This window comes from Musca domestica, unplaced genomic scaffold (genome assembly GCF_030504385.1).
Source record: "Musca domestica strain aabys unplaced genomic scaffold, Musca_domestica.polishedcontigs.V.1.1 31, whole genome shotgun sequence".
Taxonomy (NCBI): Eukaryota; Metazoa; Arthropoda; class Insecta; order Diptera; family Muscidae; genus Musca; species Musca domestica.
Genome location: NW_026712309.1, coordinates 5,831,401 through 5,847,546, shown reverse-complemented (window position 1 = coordinate 5,847,546; position 16,146 = coordinate 5,831,401). Strand labels below are relative to the sequence as shown.

At 37.0% G+C, this 16,146-nt stretch overlaps 2 protein-coding genes across 3 annotated transcripts in view; one reads left to right on the top strand and one right to left on the bottom strand.

Moving 5' to 3' along the window:
- LOC101894872 (exostosin-1) overlaps positions 1-16,146 on the bottom strand; it is a 296,257-nt gene that overhangs the window by 149,856 nt on the left and 130,255 nt on the right. The gene's annotated exons all lie outside the window — the stretch shown is intronic.
- LOC131803611 (uncharacterized) lies at positions 6,029-14,453 on the top strand. 2 transcript variants are annotated; one of them, XM_059125003.1, is made up of 2 exons: positions 6,029-13,681; positions 13,751-14,453. In XM_059125003.1, exons 1-2 carry the CDS (start codon positions 6,848-6,850, stop codon positions 14,021-14,023), a joined length of 7,107 nt encoding a protein of 2,368 aa, XP_058980986.1. In that variant the 5' UTR covers positions 6,029-6,847; the 3' UTR covers positions 14,024-14,453. The 2 variants fall into 2 exon arrangements, with proteins under 2 accessions (XP_058980986.1, XP_058980987.1); XM_059125004.1 differs by having other exon boundaries at positions 6,029-13,676; positions 13,751-13,968.

The window sequence follows — 16,146 nt, the reverse complement described above, 5'->3', positions numbered from 1 at the left end:
GCTTTCCCACACTATTCTCCGTGAATTGTCGCTTCTAAAACATGTCATTGGTCTCCACTGTGCGATGTTTGAAAATATGAACATGATTTTAGCTGACCTGAGAGTCGAGTTCAGTTTAAGTTGACATCATGTCATAATGTCATCGTGTCATACAGTAAACGAAGTTGAAAAATCAACAGAGAACATAAACAATGACAACAGCAGCAGCAACAACAATTGCAACTACAACAACAACTGCCAACTGACTTTTAATAGGGCACAACACAGTTGATGAGGATCAAGGGAACCTGGGCAGACAGGCAATTGCAAACAAAAGGCTTTAGACAGTTGAATACTCCGGCAGTAAAACTTACAGAGCGGGTGGGGGCTACTGCAGTCCGTACTGCAAAATGCACATTGATTTGAAATGAAAGAGGGCTTTGGATAGACAAAGACATAAATTGAATAGAATTTAACATATTCCTGAGGGGCGGCGGGAGCAGTTACGTCCGCTGTAAACTGGAGAAATCATGGAATTGAAGTATTAAAATGCAAATTTATTTAAAAAGTAATTTTCGGGGCACTCAGGTCAATGGAAATTAGTTATGCATGTAAATACTCATTTTTTTTTTGAAATTAATAAAATTAGAGAGTAATTAGATTTTACATTAGTTATTATTTTCCGTCTTATAAATATTAACTCCTTAAAGAACGTCAAGTCCTTCGAAACCACTGTCCGTCGTTTGGGTGCACCATTTGAACATTATTATGGCAATTGTCTGCATTGTTTGCCCTCCCACAGAGGTGGTGCTCTTGGTTCGCCCCAAAGCAGTTTATTGCAGTTCACTAGAACAGGGACATTTTATGCCTTTTGTTGTTGTTTCTCTCGGTTTTTTTTTCTGTTTTGGGTCTCTGTCATTCATGGCAGCCCGCTTCGATTAAATGTTAAATGAAACGCAAAAAAAAAGAATCCGTTCACCCAGAGACACACACACGCACCTCGCATAAACACAGTTTAAAGCAGGAAAATAAAAAAACAAATTGGTGCCTTTTTATGATTTGTTTTCACAGAAGCGATAAATTGCACAATTGTTCCCGATGGCTGATGAATTTGAAGAGATACATGTCGGGTTTGTGACATTGTCATAATAAAATGAGTCGGATTGATGGTTGCATTGGCGGACTTAAGTGACAATTCGCCAAAAGGATTATTTTATGAAGCAGAATCTTTAAAAGTTCTATATAGGCTAAGGAGAGCGTTCCTGTACAAAAAGTCGATGGAAAGGGCCATTGTCAATGGAATGACCTTTTCCTTATCTTGAGAAAGCCTTTAGTCAACTCAAGCATTGAAACCCCTTCACAAGGTCGTCGACTATTACTTTCACATCTAGTGACACGAAAACGCATTTTTTTAATTTTAACTACGAGGGCAGTTCGGATACTTTTTAGCGTAGCACAAAAAGCGCGGTGCAAACAGAAAAAAGTTAAGTGTTTTGGAAACTCTGGTATGAACACATGTTAAATTTTGTTTCGATCTGGCAACTCCTTCATATAGAAACAGATGTTCAAAAAAGACACATCCGCAATTGTTTTACAATGGAAAAGTTAGAAATGCGTGCTGTCATTAAATATTTACATAAAAAAGGTTTATAGGGACAAGAAATTATTAATGAGATGGTGAATGTGAACGAATGTGAAAGTGCTCCTTCATATGCAACAGTTAACCAGTAAAGAAAGTCCTAAAGTCGGGCGGGGCCGACTTTATGATACCCTATGCCACTCTGCTTATTTAGTAGAGCTCCACATAACAGTTAAAAGTTTTTATGAGAGAATTCAATCATACACGCTACTATTATAATTTAAAGTTCAAAGGACTAAATATGCCGAAGCATTTGTATCTTTTAAATTCGGACTTGCATTGCCCATTTGGTGCAAAATTAATATGAAATCAGATAAAGATATATATGGGAGCTATATCCAACTCTGAAACGATCTCGATAAAATTTGGTAAAGATATTTCTGAGCTGTATTTGATATATTTCCCTAAATATCGTTGTTACGGAGTGCACATTACGGCTGCGGAGGACAAAAATAACAAATCGAATGAACAATATATATGGGAGCTATAGCTATATCTGAACCGATTTGGCATACTTATGTTAAGGCCTAATTTGGTTGTATGTGCAAAATTCCATACTATTCGGGCTGATATCACACGTTTGGTGCACAATAAAAGGCAAATCGGACAAAGATATACATGGGAGCTATATCTAAATTTTGACCGATTATCTCCAATTTCAATAGGGTTCGACCTTGGGCCAAACAAATGTTGTTTGGAAAATTTCTTATCAATCGGATACTAAATGCGACCTGCATTTTGTTCACAAGAATACATGGACAAACGGACTGACATGCATAAATCAACTCAGAAAGTGATTCTATGGAGATCCACAAAAGTAACTATGGGTCTATCTCGCTTCCTTCTCCATGTTACAAAAAAAATGCAGAAAGACATAATACCCTTACCACTATATGATGTAGGGTATAAAATTCGGTTGTTGAATTTAAGCGTGGTAGTACAAGCATTGAAATTTAACCACGTAGTGGACGACCAAAAACAATAACAACAACAGAAAATATAGCCAAAGTGAATGATCGATTATGGTATTGAATGATCGACGAGTAAAAGTGTGTGAAATTGCTGAAATGTGCATGAGCTCCTCAAATGATCGAGTCCATTTAATTTTGCATAAAGAACTACAGATGAAAAAGCTTTCTGCAGGATGGGTGCCGCATTTGTTAACAGTCGATCAAACAGTCGCATAAGCATGAAAATTAACAAACCTGTTTGGATCGTTCTACGAGTAAGCGAAATAAAATGTATCTTAAGCGTCGTATCTGCAAAAGGGCAAAAAAAAATAAATTCGAAGTACTATTGCACTTTAGAAATTTTTGGAAGTGGTACTTGGTACTTTATCACTGGTACAGTAAATTGTACTTTTGGATCAATTAAATGTACAAATTCGAGAAAGTCGTCCTGAAAAAAAAAATAATTTTTCATCAAGACAACGCACCAGCGCGCAAGAGTGTTTTAACAATGGCTAAAATCAACGACTAAAAGTACGAGTTGTTTGATCACCCACCTGATTCCCCTGATTTAGCTCCAAGCTACTTTTACTTGTTCCCAAATCTAAAAAAGCGTTTTACCTCAAATGAAGATGCATTTACAGTTGTAAATCACTATTTTGAATACCTTCAGGAAAACTATTTTAATCAAGGGATAGAATTGCAAGAAAAGCGGTGGACTAAGTGTATTGAAGTTTCTGGAGATTATATTGAAAAATAAAAAAATAAAAAACTAACTATTATTTTTCATTGATACGCTAAATCGCCAAATCGCCCTCGTAAAAAAAAAACAAGTTTAAAATTATCGGTCGGTTGTGCCGACAGATGTATACCCTTAGAAAATGTTCGGGTCTTTAAATGTATTTTGACTTCTGTTAATTCCGTCCACTTTCTTAATGTCGGGCTACGCAACCAGTATCATGGTAATGAACGATGCTACGAGATACAAAAGATTGATTCACATTAAAATGCTGAGATAGCCAGTAGTGGTTTTCCAGCCAAAAAAAGAAATCATATGTATATTTGGAATGTGTGACGGAATTTCGTGTGGAAGTAAATTGTGTCAAATTATATTGAAATCGGTTCAGCTTGGGATAGTACTTTATTAAAAAGTACTATCCGCCTTTGCAATCGTATTAGGCTACCAGTTTAGCGTATAGCTGTTAAAATTATTACAGTGACAGCTTATTATATTGTTCACAAGAGTATATATATATATATATATATATATACATATATATATATATATATATATATATATATATATATATATATATATATATATCTGGGAGCTATATGCAAATATTAACCGATTTCTAATTAATTTTTCAAATTTATTATTGTAACCAAATTCTTCCACACATTCTGAATTTCATTGCAATCAGGCATACATATCGTGTTTGATTCATAACACATGAAATCGGACGAAATATACATCTATGGGAGCTATATCCAAATCTGAACCGATTTCAATATAATTTCTCTACTTTATTTTCTGTACCGATTTCAATATATTATGGCAAAACTGATTTTTAAACAGATCGGACTTCAATAAATAAGATATAAATATTGCGACGTGCCAGGTGTGGACTATATTAGTTACTTTATTCACTTAATATGAGATATTTGATAATTTTTAGGAAATGTTAGAATGTGGGAGAGATACCAGATATAGTTGGCTGAAGTATTCCATTTTCATAATTCATCTAATACAGATAAAAATATTGTTATGGGCAAGATTATAAGAAAATCAAACATTTGCATCCAATTTTATGAAAAATCATAAATTCCACATACATCTTAGGTTTGTGGTTAAGAGAAGTACATGCGAATTTCCAAAAATCCAGACGTTTCTTACCCCTACACACCAACATTGATCCACGTGAAAAATTTCTAGATTCTAGAGTCAGCCGTTTTGTGTGGGCGTTGATGAATCAGTCAGTATCTCATGTTTTACTCTTGCAAACCCTGTCCTATATCAAACCATTCTGTTTTATTTTCTAACCTTGTTGAGGAAGGAAATTTTCTGCATAACATTTTAAGATTATTCCCCATCTATAGTCTCGTTTTAATGACTCCGCATGTATTACAAACTGTCTGCAAAATAGGAAAGTATTGAAGGTCTCGCAAAGCAACTTTCTCTACAATAAAAAACAATAATGGCTATTTGTTTTATAAAACAAAATATAATTAAATGCCACATCTCGAATTGTCAAGTGGTTTTGTTTTTTGAAGTGAGCCGGGCCGGGTCATTGTTAAGATCCGTTTCATTTCCATGGCACACAAAGCGGCGGTGGCGGCTCTCCACAACAACAGAGCACAGCCATTTGTATTGTTTGCAAACAATGAAGGAGAAACACTAAAACAACAACAATAATAACAACTACAACTACAACAGCAACATCAATTAATTGAAAAATCATTAAAATTGTTATTAAATTTATTAACGTATAAACAATCTGCTGCGCTGGTTTTGATTAAAAGCAAATCCTTCTTTTATTTCGCAATGGCCACAAAGAATTTGCCCATTGAAGCGAGTAATAAACGGAGGGTAGGTTTGTTGTTGGCTGGTGTTGTTTGTAGGCTATTCAATGGCGTATTTTTAATTCGATTTATTCAATAATGTGATTTGAATTGGATAATGAATGTGTGGAGGGGTTTAGAGGAAGGTAGTGAAATTTCAACAGGTTAGGAGGGATTTATAGTACGTTTTTTGTTGTTCTGAAAAGTTATCTAATTCTAAAAAAAAAATATTATTTTTTTATGATAACGACGAGCTCAAGTAGCGAAGAATTTACTTATCAACAAGTAAGCAAAGGCTATAGTCGAGCGGGGCCGACCATGTGATACCCTACAACACTACAATATGTTAGAAGCCCCCTTAAGTCCAAATCCATTTTGGATGATTTCTCTTTTGAAATTATGTCACGGGGCACTGCCGAGATATTACTCTTAGCATCTTGACCAGGAAAATTTGCTAAATATATTCCAATGGTCATTCAAAATGCTAGAAATCTTCCCCGTCCTTAACTCTCTTCTCAGGCGTGTCGATTGGCTTCAATTGTGTGATCAGGAAATTTTTTCTGTTTTTGGTTCATTTGAACCCCTAAATATATTTCGATCATCTCCAATAACAGGAGGTCCCTCTGTATCTCCAAATTTAGTCTCATCTATATGATTAGCTTGTTTACGATATTTGCCTATATTTGTCAACAAAATCAACATAAACAAGTAAAATAACTGTAAGTTCGACCGAACTTTGAATACCCTCCTCTGTTAAAATCCTAAAAATACCAAATGTAGCTATTATATTAGGGTCTATACGACGACATGAACCTGCGTAGTTAACATTTGTCATAAGCCATTACAATATTCAAATGCGAAACTTAAAAAAATCTGTTATAATGTCGATAAAATCAATGTTCATAAAACTATGAACATGAAAGACTGCTGCAATAAATTAGATCGTTAAGTGATTTAGGCTATAAAATGTTTATGTAATTTTAACCCAACATTCTAGAGTACTTGTAAATGTGTGTGCATGAAAGATAAGAGCATAAGGGATGATAACACTTCATGCTGCTGGAGACGCATTGATAATAAAGAATATTCTCCCATAAACATGCGCTCAGCTGGGGAGTAAATATAGATCACAGCAATTGTGTGTTGCATTAGGCCTATGCATAGAATTAGAAATGTCAAGTGTTTGTAGCCTTAAGTAGATGCATAAGATTAAACCCCCCTAAGATTTCTGTTGTGTACTAGCACTTAAGTAATACATTTTGTTCAATAAAATTAGAATTAAACTGACAAACGAACAAACAAGTTCTAGAATTTGATTCTCCCGCTAACATTGGTCCTTCGACAAAAAAAAAAAACCAGCGGCCACAAAAATATATTTCAAAAAAAAAAAGAGAATTATATTTTTGTAAAAAAAAACAAAACAGAAAAAAAAGCCATAGGGGCAAAACAAAAAAAGCCATAGGGGCAAATAAAAAACAAAAAAAAAAGCCATAGGGGCAAAACAAAAAAAAGCCATAGGGGCAAATAAAAAACAAAAAAAAAGCCATAGGGGCAAAGAAAAAACAAAAAAAGCCATAGGGGCAAAGAAAAAATCAAAAAAAGCCATAGGGGCAACAAAAGCAAAAAAATAAAACAGAATAATTTTGAAAAAAGCCACAGGGGCATTAAAAGAAAAGAAGCTAAAACTACAAATTTTACTTGCTTCACAAAACAAGGAAAAATGGCGTCGAGACATAACTTGTATAAGCTCCAAAGCCTACTCCTTAAAGAAGTAATTGGGATTAAGGAAAAACTGCAAGCAGGCATGGTTCGGAAAGCAGCCATGGGTGACACACTACGATCCCTGGAAAGCAAAATGAAGGAAGCCACTACGAACCACGAAATGCTGAGAGTGCATGGCGAAAACACTGATCCCTATTTCAAAGAAAATGTTTGGGATCTCATCAACTTGAACTATGGAAAAGCAAAGGAACTCCTAGCGAGTTTGGAAGAAGAGGTCGAGCGAGAACCGCAAAGGGTAATAAAAGAAGCAGAGCCCGAAGTGCATGGGCTAATGCTCGATCAACAGTTAAAGGCCTTCCAAGAGGAAATGCAACAACAGATGCAACAACAAATGCAACAATTTATGTTGATGTTCGAGAAGAATAAAAGAAAAAATGAGGAAGAAAGACAAACCCATATAGAATCATCACCAATGGGCAATCAGGCGAATATAAAAGTAAGCGCAATCATCTACCAATTCAGGAAAAAAGTAAACAAACTCGCCGATGCCGTTGAATGCGATTTAGCTGGACTATCAAAATATGCTTTGGAGTACATGAAGTCATCGTGGGAGAAGCATATGGATGAAATTAGGAAATTGCATCTCGAGCTCTCAACGGTGCATGGAATGGAAGAGGTAGATCTCGAATTTGAAGAAATTGAAGAAAAGTTTGAGAGCAAAATGCAGGATATGATAAGAAGGATAGATGGTCTTAAAGAGGAGTCACTGGAAGTAGAACTAAAAAGAGTCCAAATACCATCCTTTAGTGGTCATGTGGAAGAGTGGAGTTCATTTCACGATTTATTTAAAAAGATGATTGATGAAAACTCCAAATTATCAAAAGTTCAAAAACTGTACTACCTCAAGACAAATCTAAAAGGAGAGGCATTTCGCTTGGTGCAACATCTTCAAGTGACCGAGGCAAATTATGAAGCAGCATGGGAATTACTGGAAAAAAGATATGGCAACAGGAGAATTTTATTCACTAAATTGGTAGATAGAATACTGGACCATCAAAACATCAACAGCCTGTCAGCAATAAGCATAAGAAATTTGCTGGACAATGTAAATGAAAGTATTCAGGCGTTGAAAGCAATGGATATTCCCCTAGAGCAAGCGGATCCCATTTTAGCCCGAATAATTATACGGAAACTGGATAAGGATGGGCTTATTCTTTATGAGCAGAATGTAAAGAAATCCAAGGACATCCAAAAACTTGAGGATGTGATGGACTTCCTGGAGCAGCAGTTTCAAGCCTTGGAAGCTTCAGTAGGCAGAAAACACAATAACATAGGACTGTACAAACTCCAAGAAAAATCAGCAGTGGTAGCGGAATTAAAACAATGTAAGTTCTGTAAAATAAGCGGACATGATATCGCATGGTGCAGAAAATTTTCGGCGTTATCTTCGAATGAAAGATACAATTGGGCAAGATCAGCACAGGTCTGCCTCAGATGCTTAAGCCACAACAAGGATAAAAAATGTTACAATGAAATTAAATGCCAGAAGTGTGGAATGAATCACATCACAGTGATGCATTTAGAGCGAAGAGGACATACGAAAGCAATGACCACCAATACAACAACAAATGTTCTGCTAGCAACAGCCCAAGTTCGTATAAAATCACTGCATGGAGAATTTGTAACAGTCAAAGCGCTGATAGACCAAGGATCACAAATTACATCCATATCAGAGGACGCGGCTCAACTGTTGCAGCTACCAAGGAAGAAGACAGAAGTGAGGTTACAAGGTCTAGGAGAGACCCTAGTTGGCGTGGCGAAATCTAAAGTTGCACTGGAACTACGACCCAGATTTTTGAGCAACATAATGATTAAGGCAGAAGCACTAGTCCTTCCAGCACTTGCATCAGCACATCCCGACAGAAGGTTTCAATATGACGTGGATAAATGGAGAAATGTAAATTTGGCAGATCCAAATTTCAACAGCCCGGAAAGAATCGATTTAGTCATTGGAGCCGATCTTTACTCACAAATATTGGAAGAAGGAGTTCGCCACGATGAGCAAATTGTGGGACAAAATACGAAGTTGGGTTGGATTTTATCTGGAACAGTAGTAGTAAATCCTGGATTGAACATAAAGAAATCGGCAGCAACAACAACAATTGAGAGGTTCTGGGAAATAGAGGAAATAGAAGATGAAAAAACGACCGAAGAAGACGAATACTGCCTTAAGTTATATGAAGACACAACACGCCGAGACAATTCAGGAAGATTTGTCGTGCGTTTGCCGTTAATTGAAGAAAAAGATTTGGGAGATTCATATAAAAGAGCCATGGCGAGGTTTATAAACTTGGAAAAAAGATTAGAAAATAATGCGGAATTAAAGTCAGAGTACGAGAAAACAATGAACGAGCTCATATCCATGGGCCAAATGGTAAAGGTGGATCCAAGTAAGAAGGCTTTGTATTATATGCCGCACCAAGCAGTGGTACGTGAAACAAGTCTAACCACAAAAGTTAGAGTGGTATTTGATGCTTCATCGACAACTTCAAATGGGAAGTCGCTGAATGACATACTTCACGTGGGACCAAGGCTTCAAAAAGATATATTTGACATTGTAACAAAGTGGAGATCGTGGAAGTTTGTCATCTCAGCTGATGTGGAGAAAATGTTTCGTCAGATTAAAGTTGAAAAAGAAGACCAGGAATACCAACATGTGTTGTGGAGGAGTAATCCGTCGGAGCCTATCCAACAATATAAACTTACTACGGTAACATATGGCACTGCATCAGCACCATTTCTGGCTGTAAGATCGCTCATAGAAATTGGAAATAGGTGCCAGAATCAAGAAATCGCTCAGAGGATCAAAGAAGATTTCTACATGGACGACCTTTTAACAGGAGCGAATACAAAACAAGAATGCAGGGAGGTGCAGAAGAAGATAACGCTGCAACTGGAGGATTATGGGTTTCATTTAAGAAAATGGATATCAAACTCTCCTGAAGTATTGAGTGCGGTGAAATTGAATGAAGAAAATGAAGTGCTGAGAATAGAAGAAGAAAAATGCTTGAAAACATTGGGATTACAATGGAATCCACAGATCGATTGCTTTACATTTAGTATGCAAATTAAAAAAGAAGACAAGTTGACAAAACGAATAGCATTGTCAAGACTGGCACAAATATTCGATCCATTAGGTTGGCTGACGCCAGTCACGGTAACAGCAAAACTATTTATACAGCAGTTATGGATACAACAAATAGAATGGGATGTGCCATTGGAGGAGAAATTGAGTGGAGATTGGCGGCAGTTTACATACAGTCTGCCTGCTTTAGAAAATTTAAGGATTCCAAGATGGTTTGGAATATTGGAAGACAAAACTGCACAGTTACATGGGTTTGCAGATGCTTCCGAGAAGGCTTATGCAGCAGTCGTATACCTTAAGGTAAATTCGCAGGTGACCATAGTGGCTGCAAAAAGTAAGGTAAATCCAGTAAAAAATAGGAAGACGCTTCCAAAGCTGGAACTTTGTGCAACACATCTATTGGCTAAACTACTACAGAAGATCAAAGGAGTATTGAAGTCAGCAACACCAACTTTTGCTTGGAGTGATTCCATGATTTCCTTGGCATGGATTCACAACTCCAAAAACAAGGATAAGTTCATAAAAACAAGGGTGATGGATATTTTGGAGAGAATACCCGAAGCGAAATGGGGCTACGTCAAGTCAAAGGAGAATCCAGCAGATATGGGTTCAAGGGGTGTCCCACCGGAGACTTTGACAAACAATACATTGTGGTGGGAAGGCCCCGAATGGCTGAAAAAAGATGAACAAGATTGGCCAAAAAGCAACATAAATCAAACAGTAGCAACAACAGTAAAGTTTTCGACTGAAAACCACTTATATGAAAGTATGATGAAGTATTCGTCATTTAAGAAACAGATACGTGTAATGGCTTATCTACTGCGTTTTATAAAAGGGCTAAAAAAGAAGCGAGCAGTAAATGAGCATTTGACGGCAAAAGAGTTGGAAGAAGCAGAGATGGAGATAATAAAACTACATCAAGAAAGAGAATGGCCAGTGGAACTAAGGAAATTGAAGACATTGGGAACGGTGGATCATCAAAGTAAAATAGCTTCACTACATCCACAGTTGGATCGAAATGGCATAATGCGGGTTGGTGGAAGACTTGCTTTGTCAGAGCTGAACTATAACCAAAAGCATCCAATAATTATTCAAAAGTCAAGATTAGCGGGAAATATCATTCGAAATTGTCATATTCAAACGATGCATGGAGGAAATCGACTTATGGAAAATATACTAAGACGAAAATATTGGATTATTGGAGCTAAAAATAGGATAAAACTGTGCATTAGGTGTTGTCCAAGATGTACGCGCTTTAGAGGTGAAGTGCGAAATCAATTGATGGGAAATTTACCAGCTTACCGTGTCAGTATAAATCAACCCTTTCAACACTGTGGCATTGATTATGCGGGTCCGCTACAAATACGGTGCTCCAAAACAAGAGGAGTGAAGGCTATGAAGGGTTACGTAGCGGTGTTCGTATGCATGGTAACTAAGGCGGTTCATTTGGAAGCTGTCAGCGAACTTACAACGGAAGCATTTCTGGCGGCGCTAAGGCGATTTTTCGCGAGAAGAGGAAAATCAACCGACTTATATTCAGACAACGGAACGAACTTCGTAGGGGCAGCAAGGCAGCTTGACAGAGACTTTTTGGATGCCGTTAAAAACAACACGAAGTTAGCTCCCATTTTGGAAAATGAAAAAATAAGTTGGCATTTCATTCCGCCGGCAGCTCCTCACGTTGGAGGAATTTGGGAAGCAGCAGTGAAGTCCATGAAATATCACCTAAAAAGAATAATTGGTGATACGAAATTGACTTACGAGGAGTTGAGTACGGTGCTATCTCAGATTGAAGCAGTATTAAATTCGAGGCCGCTACATGAACTTGGAAGCGGTGCAGAATATATTGACACTTTAACACCTGGACATTTCTTAATTGGCCGTCCGATGTTAGAATCACCGGCGACTATCGATGAAGGTAACTTAGGATGTCTTAATAGATGGAAACTGCTACAACGAATTAAAAGTCATTTTTGGAGCAGATGGAAAGAGGAGTATCTAACCACATTACAAAACCGAATGAAATGGAAGAAACAAAATAATAATGTGGAAATAGGCAATGTGGTGATATTGAAAAACGAAGAAACGCACGCGGCGCGATGGCCACTGGCCAAGGTGGTAGAAGTCCATCCAGGGAAGGACGGAGTTGTAAGGATTGTGACAGTTAAAACACAAGACGGCGTGATAAAGAGGCCAATTAACAAATTATGTCCATTGGAGCATATGGACGAGGAATCTGAAGAATTGCCCAGACAGGAAAAACAGGCGGAAATTACACACACTAATATGACAAGATGTGAGCGAAAAATAAGGAAACAACCAATAACGTGGGCAATGATGCTGAACTTATTTTTACTAATATCTACCAAGGCATCATCTGTACATGAACTGAATAGTTCGGCTGCGGTATATTTGGATCCCATGTCTCAAATTCACATGGTTTCCTCATCATGGAATATGGTTGTGTACTTTGAGCTGAAACCATATTTAGAAACATTAGACCTGGCTTCCGAATTGCTGAAAACATCAAAAAGCTTATGCCCACGACTTCAAACTTTTGAGGAGCAGTGTTGGTCCACGATTAACAATATGGAACTCAAGATTAATAAGATAAAGACCAACAATCGATTATTCCTCAGAGAAGACAATCGTCAAAAAAGAGGAGCTCCGTTGAAATTTGTAGGTTCGTTTCAACACTGGGCATTTGGGATAATGGACGATGACGATCGAGTAGCTATGGAGAGCAATATGAAAAATCTATTAGCCAACCAAAAGGATTTGAAGAAGTTAGCAAAACAACAGACATCTGTAGTCGACGCTACAGTAAATCTTTTAAGGAAAACCACAGAGGAAGTGAATTCGCACTTTTCGGATATCAAAGGCAAAATTGAGAACATAAGTGCTACAATGAATGAGAATTACTTCGTGTATAGAGAATCCATACGATTCTTTATAATAGCAAAACAAATTCATGAGCTTTTGGAAGAATGTGACGAAGTCCAAAAAGAAGTTGTTGATGCATTAATTGATGTAAACAGCGGTAAGTTTCATCCCGTCCTGATAACACCCAAACAATTACAAGCAGAGATAGTAAAAATACGAGATGCTCTGCCTGAAAAATATGTACTGCCAGGAAAGCGTACAGGAATGGAATTAAAAGAGATCTTACATTTGATGACGTGCCACGGATCGTTTGTGGGGTCCCAACTGGTAATTAATATAAAAATACCGCTGTTCAATCGGCAGTCATCCCAGTTTTACAAAGTAATTCCGATACCATTTGAAGAAGGAAATACGATATTGATAGCCCGGGTGAATTCCCCGTACATTGTATATAATTTTGAGCTGGATTCTTTTCATTTCTTAACACAGCCTATGCTGAATGAGTGCAAAGAGACGTTGGGTAAGGAGATAATGTGCGAAGAGAATTTTCCATGGAGAGATGCAACTACAAATAATTGTGAATTATCTCCTCTGAGACCGCACATAAAACTAAACTGCGCCTATGACGAAGTGGAACGAATGCCTTATTGGATGCCATTGAAACGAAATGGCAATTGGCTTTTTAAAACCTTTTCAAGTACAACAGCTCATTTGCAATGCTCTCACAAACAACAGACGATTATGGAACTTCCAAAGCAAGGAATTCTCACGCTGGATGCAGACTGTACAGCGAGGATCGGTAAAGTAACGTTGGTAGCTGTGCATAGAGTTCATAACGAGATAAACACAGAATTCCATTCGTTTCTTTTGAAGGATGTAAGTCCGGACGAAAAAGAATCAATCAAACCCCTTGGAAATATACTTATCAATCATCATCAAGAAATTGACGAGCTAAAGAAATTCGTGGACAAGTTAAAGAAAGAAAATGTGGAATTGCGAGGCTTGAAGTTCCATCACATCTCATCACACGTAGCTTTTATTTTAGTAATTATAGTAATAATAATTCTAATTATTTTATTTATAAGAAGACAGAAAAAATTAAAACGCATAACCGAAATTCAATTTCCCCGAGGCCAGGATGTCTAAATAAATTATTTGCCGCCCGGGAAAATGTTCATAAAACTATGAACATGAAAGACTGCTGCAATAAATTAGATCGTTAAGTGATTTAGGCTATAAAATGTTTATGTAATTTTAACCCAACATTCTAGAGTACTTGTAAATGTGTGTGCATGAAAGATAAGAGCATAAGGGATGATAACACTTCATGCTGCTGGAGACGCATTGATAATAAAGAATATTCTCCCATAAACATGCGCTCAGCTGGGGAGTAAATATAGATCACAGCAATTGTGTGTTGCATTAGGCCTATGCATAGAATTAGAAATGTCAAGTGTTTGTAGCCTTAAGTAGATGCATAAGATTAAACCCCCCTAAGATTTCTGTTGTGTACTAGCACTTAAGTAATACATTTTGTTCAATAAAATTAGAATTAAACTGACAAACGAACAAACAAGTTCTAGAATTTGATTCTCCCGCTAACAATCAAAATACCGAATATCGGGAGGTACCGTTATATGGGGGCTTTACGAAGAGGTGGCCCTGCACAGACAATTTTCTGTCTTAGGCTGTAGTATCCATCACGTACTTCAAATACCACATTTGAAACTATTCCGGTAAATAATGTCGCTAAAATCATTAAAAATTCCGAATATCGGGAGGTACCGTTATAAGGGAGCTATACCAAAACGTGGACCTACATGGCCAATTTTAATATCAAAAGTCCTGCAGACATAACATATATTTGAGCAAAATTTTTATCAATCTTCAATTCGTTCGGAAGCTAGAGTGATTTCCACAGACGTACAGACGGACGGACGCTAAATCGACATAGAAGATATATTTCAAGAATATATATACTTTGTGGGGTCTAAAATGTGTATTTCGAGGTGTTAAAAACGGAATGACAAACTTAATATACCCTCCATACTATGGTGGAGGGTATAAAAAGGCTGAGGTTTGCCTTTTGTGTATTTCGGATATCGCCTCTAAGTAATGATGGAATTTTTTCACACAAAAGTAGTGGTTCATTCTACCCGCTGCCCTAAACTATAACTGCAAAGGGCTGCAAAATCAGAAAAATTATTAGTTGTTGGTCCATTTCGATCCCTAAATATATTGGGGACATCTTTGAAAACAATAGGTCTAGCCCTTCTGAGCCTAACCCTTACCTTATGAAAATATTCGTGAGGATCGGACGATAATTGCAATCTGTATATAATAAACCAAAACTGTGTTGTAAGGTGAAAAATATTACAAAATATACACTCAATATTATAAGGCAAATTGAAAAGATCACATGCGATAAAAAATATGAAAGAATACTCATGTCAGACCCAACAAAGTGTATATTTTCTTGATCAGCATAAAATTCTAAGTTGATTTAGCGATGTCCGTCTGTTGTAATCACGCTATCTTTCGAACGAATTGGGATAGAAGGATAAAATTTTGCACACATGTTTATTTTTCCAGTAGGCAGGTTAAGTTCTTAAATGGGCCATGTAGGTCCAGGTATTCATATAGCCCCCATATAACGGTACCTCAAAATATTCGGTATTTTGATGACTTTAGGGTCATTATACGCAGGAGTAGTTTCAAATTACGTATTTAGAGTTCGTAATGGGACCTACAGTCTGTGACAGAAAATTGTCTATGCAGGTCCAGGTCTTCGTATAGGCCCAATATACCAGTACCTCCCTATATTCGGTATTTTGACGATTTTAGGTACAATACTCACCGAAATTTTTTGAGATGTCGTATTTGAAGTTCGTAATGGATGCTACAGCTTATGACAGAAAATTGTCTATGCTGGTCCTGGTCTTCGCACGGTACCTCCCTTTATACGATATTTTGATGATTTTAGCTACAGTATTCACCGTTTATTTCAAGTTTCGAATTTGAATTCCCATGTAGGTTCACGTCGTATAGACACCAATATAACGGCTATAATCGGTATTTTTTAAAATTTTAACAGATTTTTTTAACGATTTCATTTCCAAATTCGTTCCAAATGGTGGAGGGTATTCAAAGATCGGCGCGGCCGAACTTACTGCTTTTTAATTTGTTTTTTTTTTTAGATTTTATACTTTTATGCCAAGAGGGCATTCTGAATTGACAAAATTTGTCAAATTCGGTCCAGATATTCTTGA

Excerpts from the sequence above, each read along its gene's own strand:
- LOC131803611 (XM_059125003.1), top strand. The coding sequence starts at position 6,848 with ATGGCGTCGAGACATAACTTGTATAAGCTCCAAAGCCTACTCCTTAAA. Across the intron at positions 13,682-13,750 it reads GTACAGCGAGGATCGGTAAA|GATGTAAGTCCGGACGAAAA; the intron begins GTAACGTTGGTA and ends TTTCTTTTGAAG.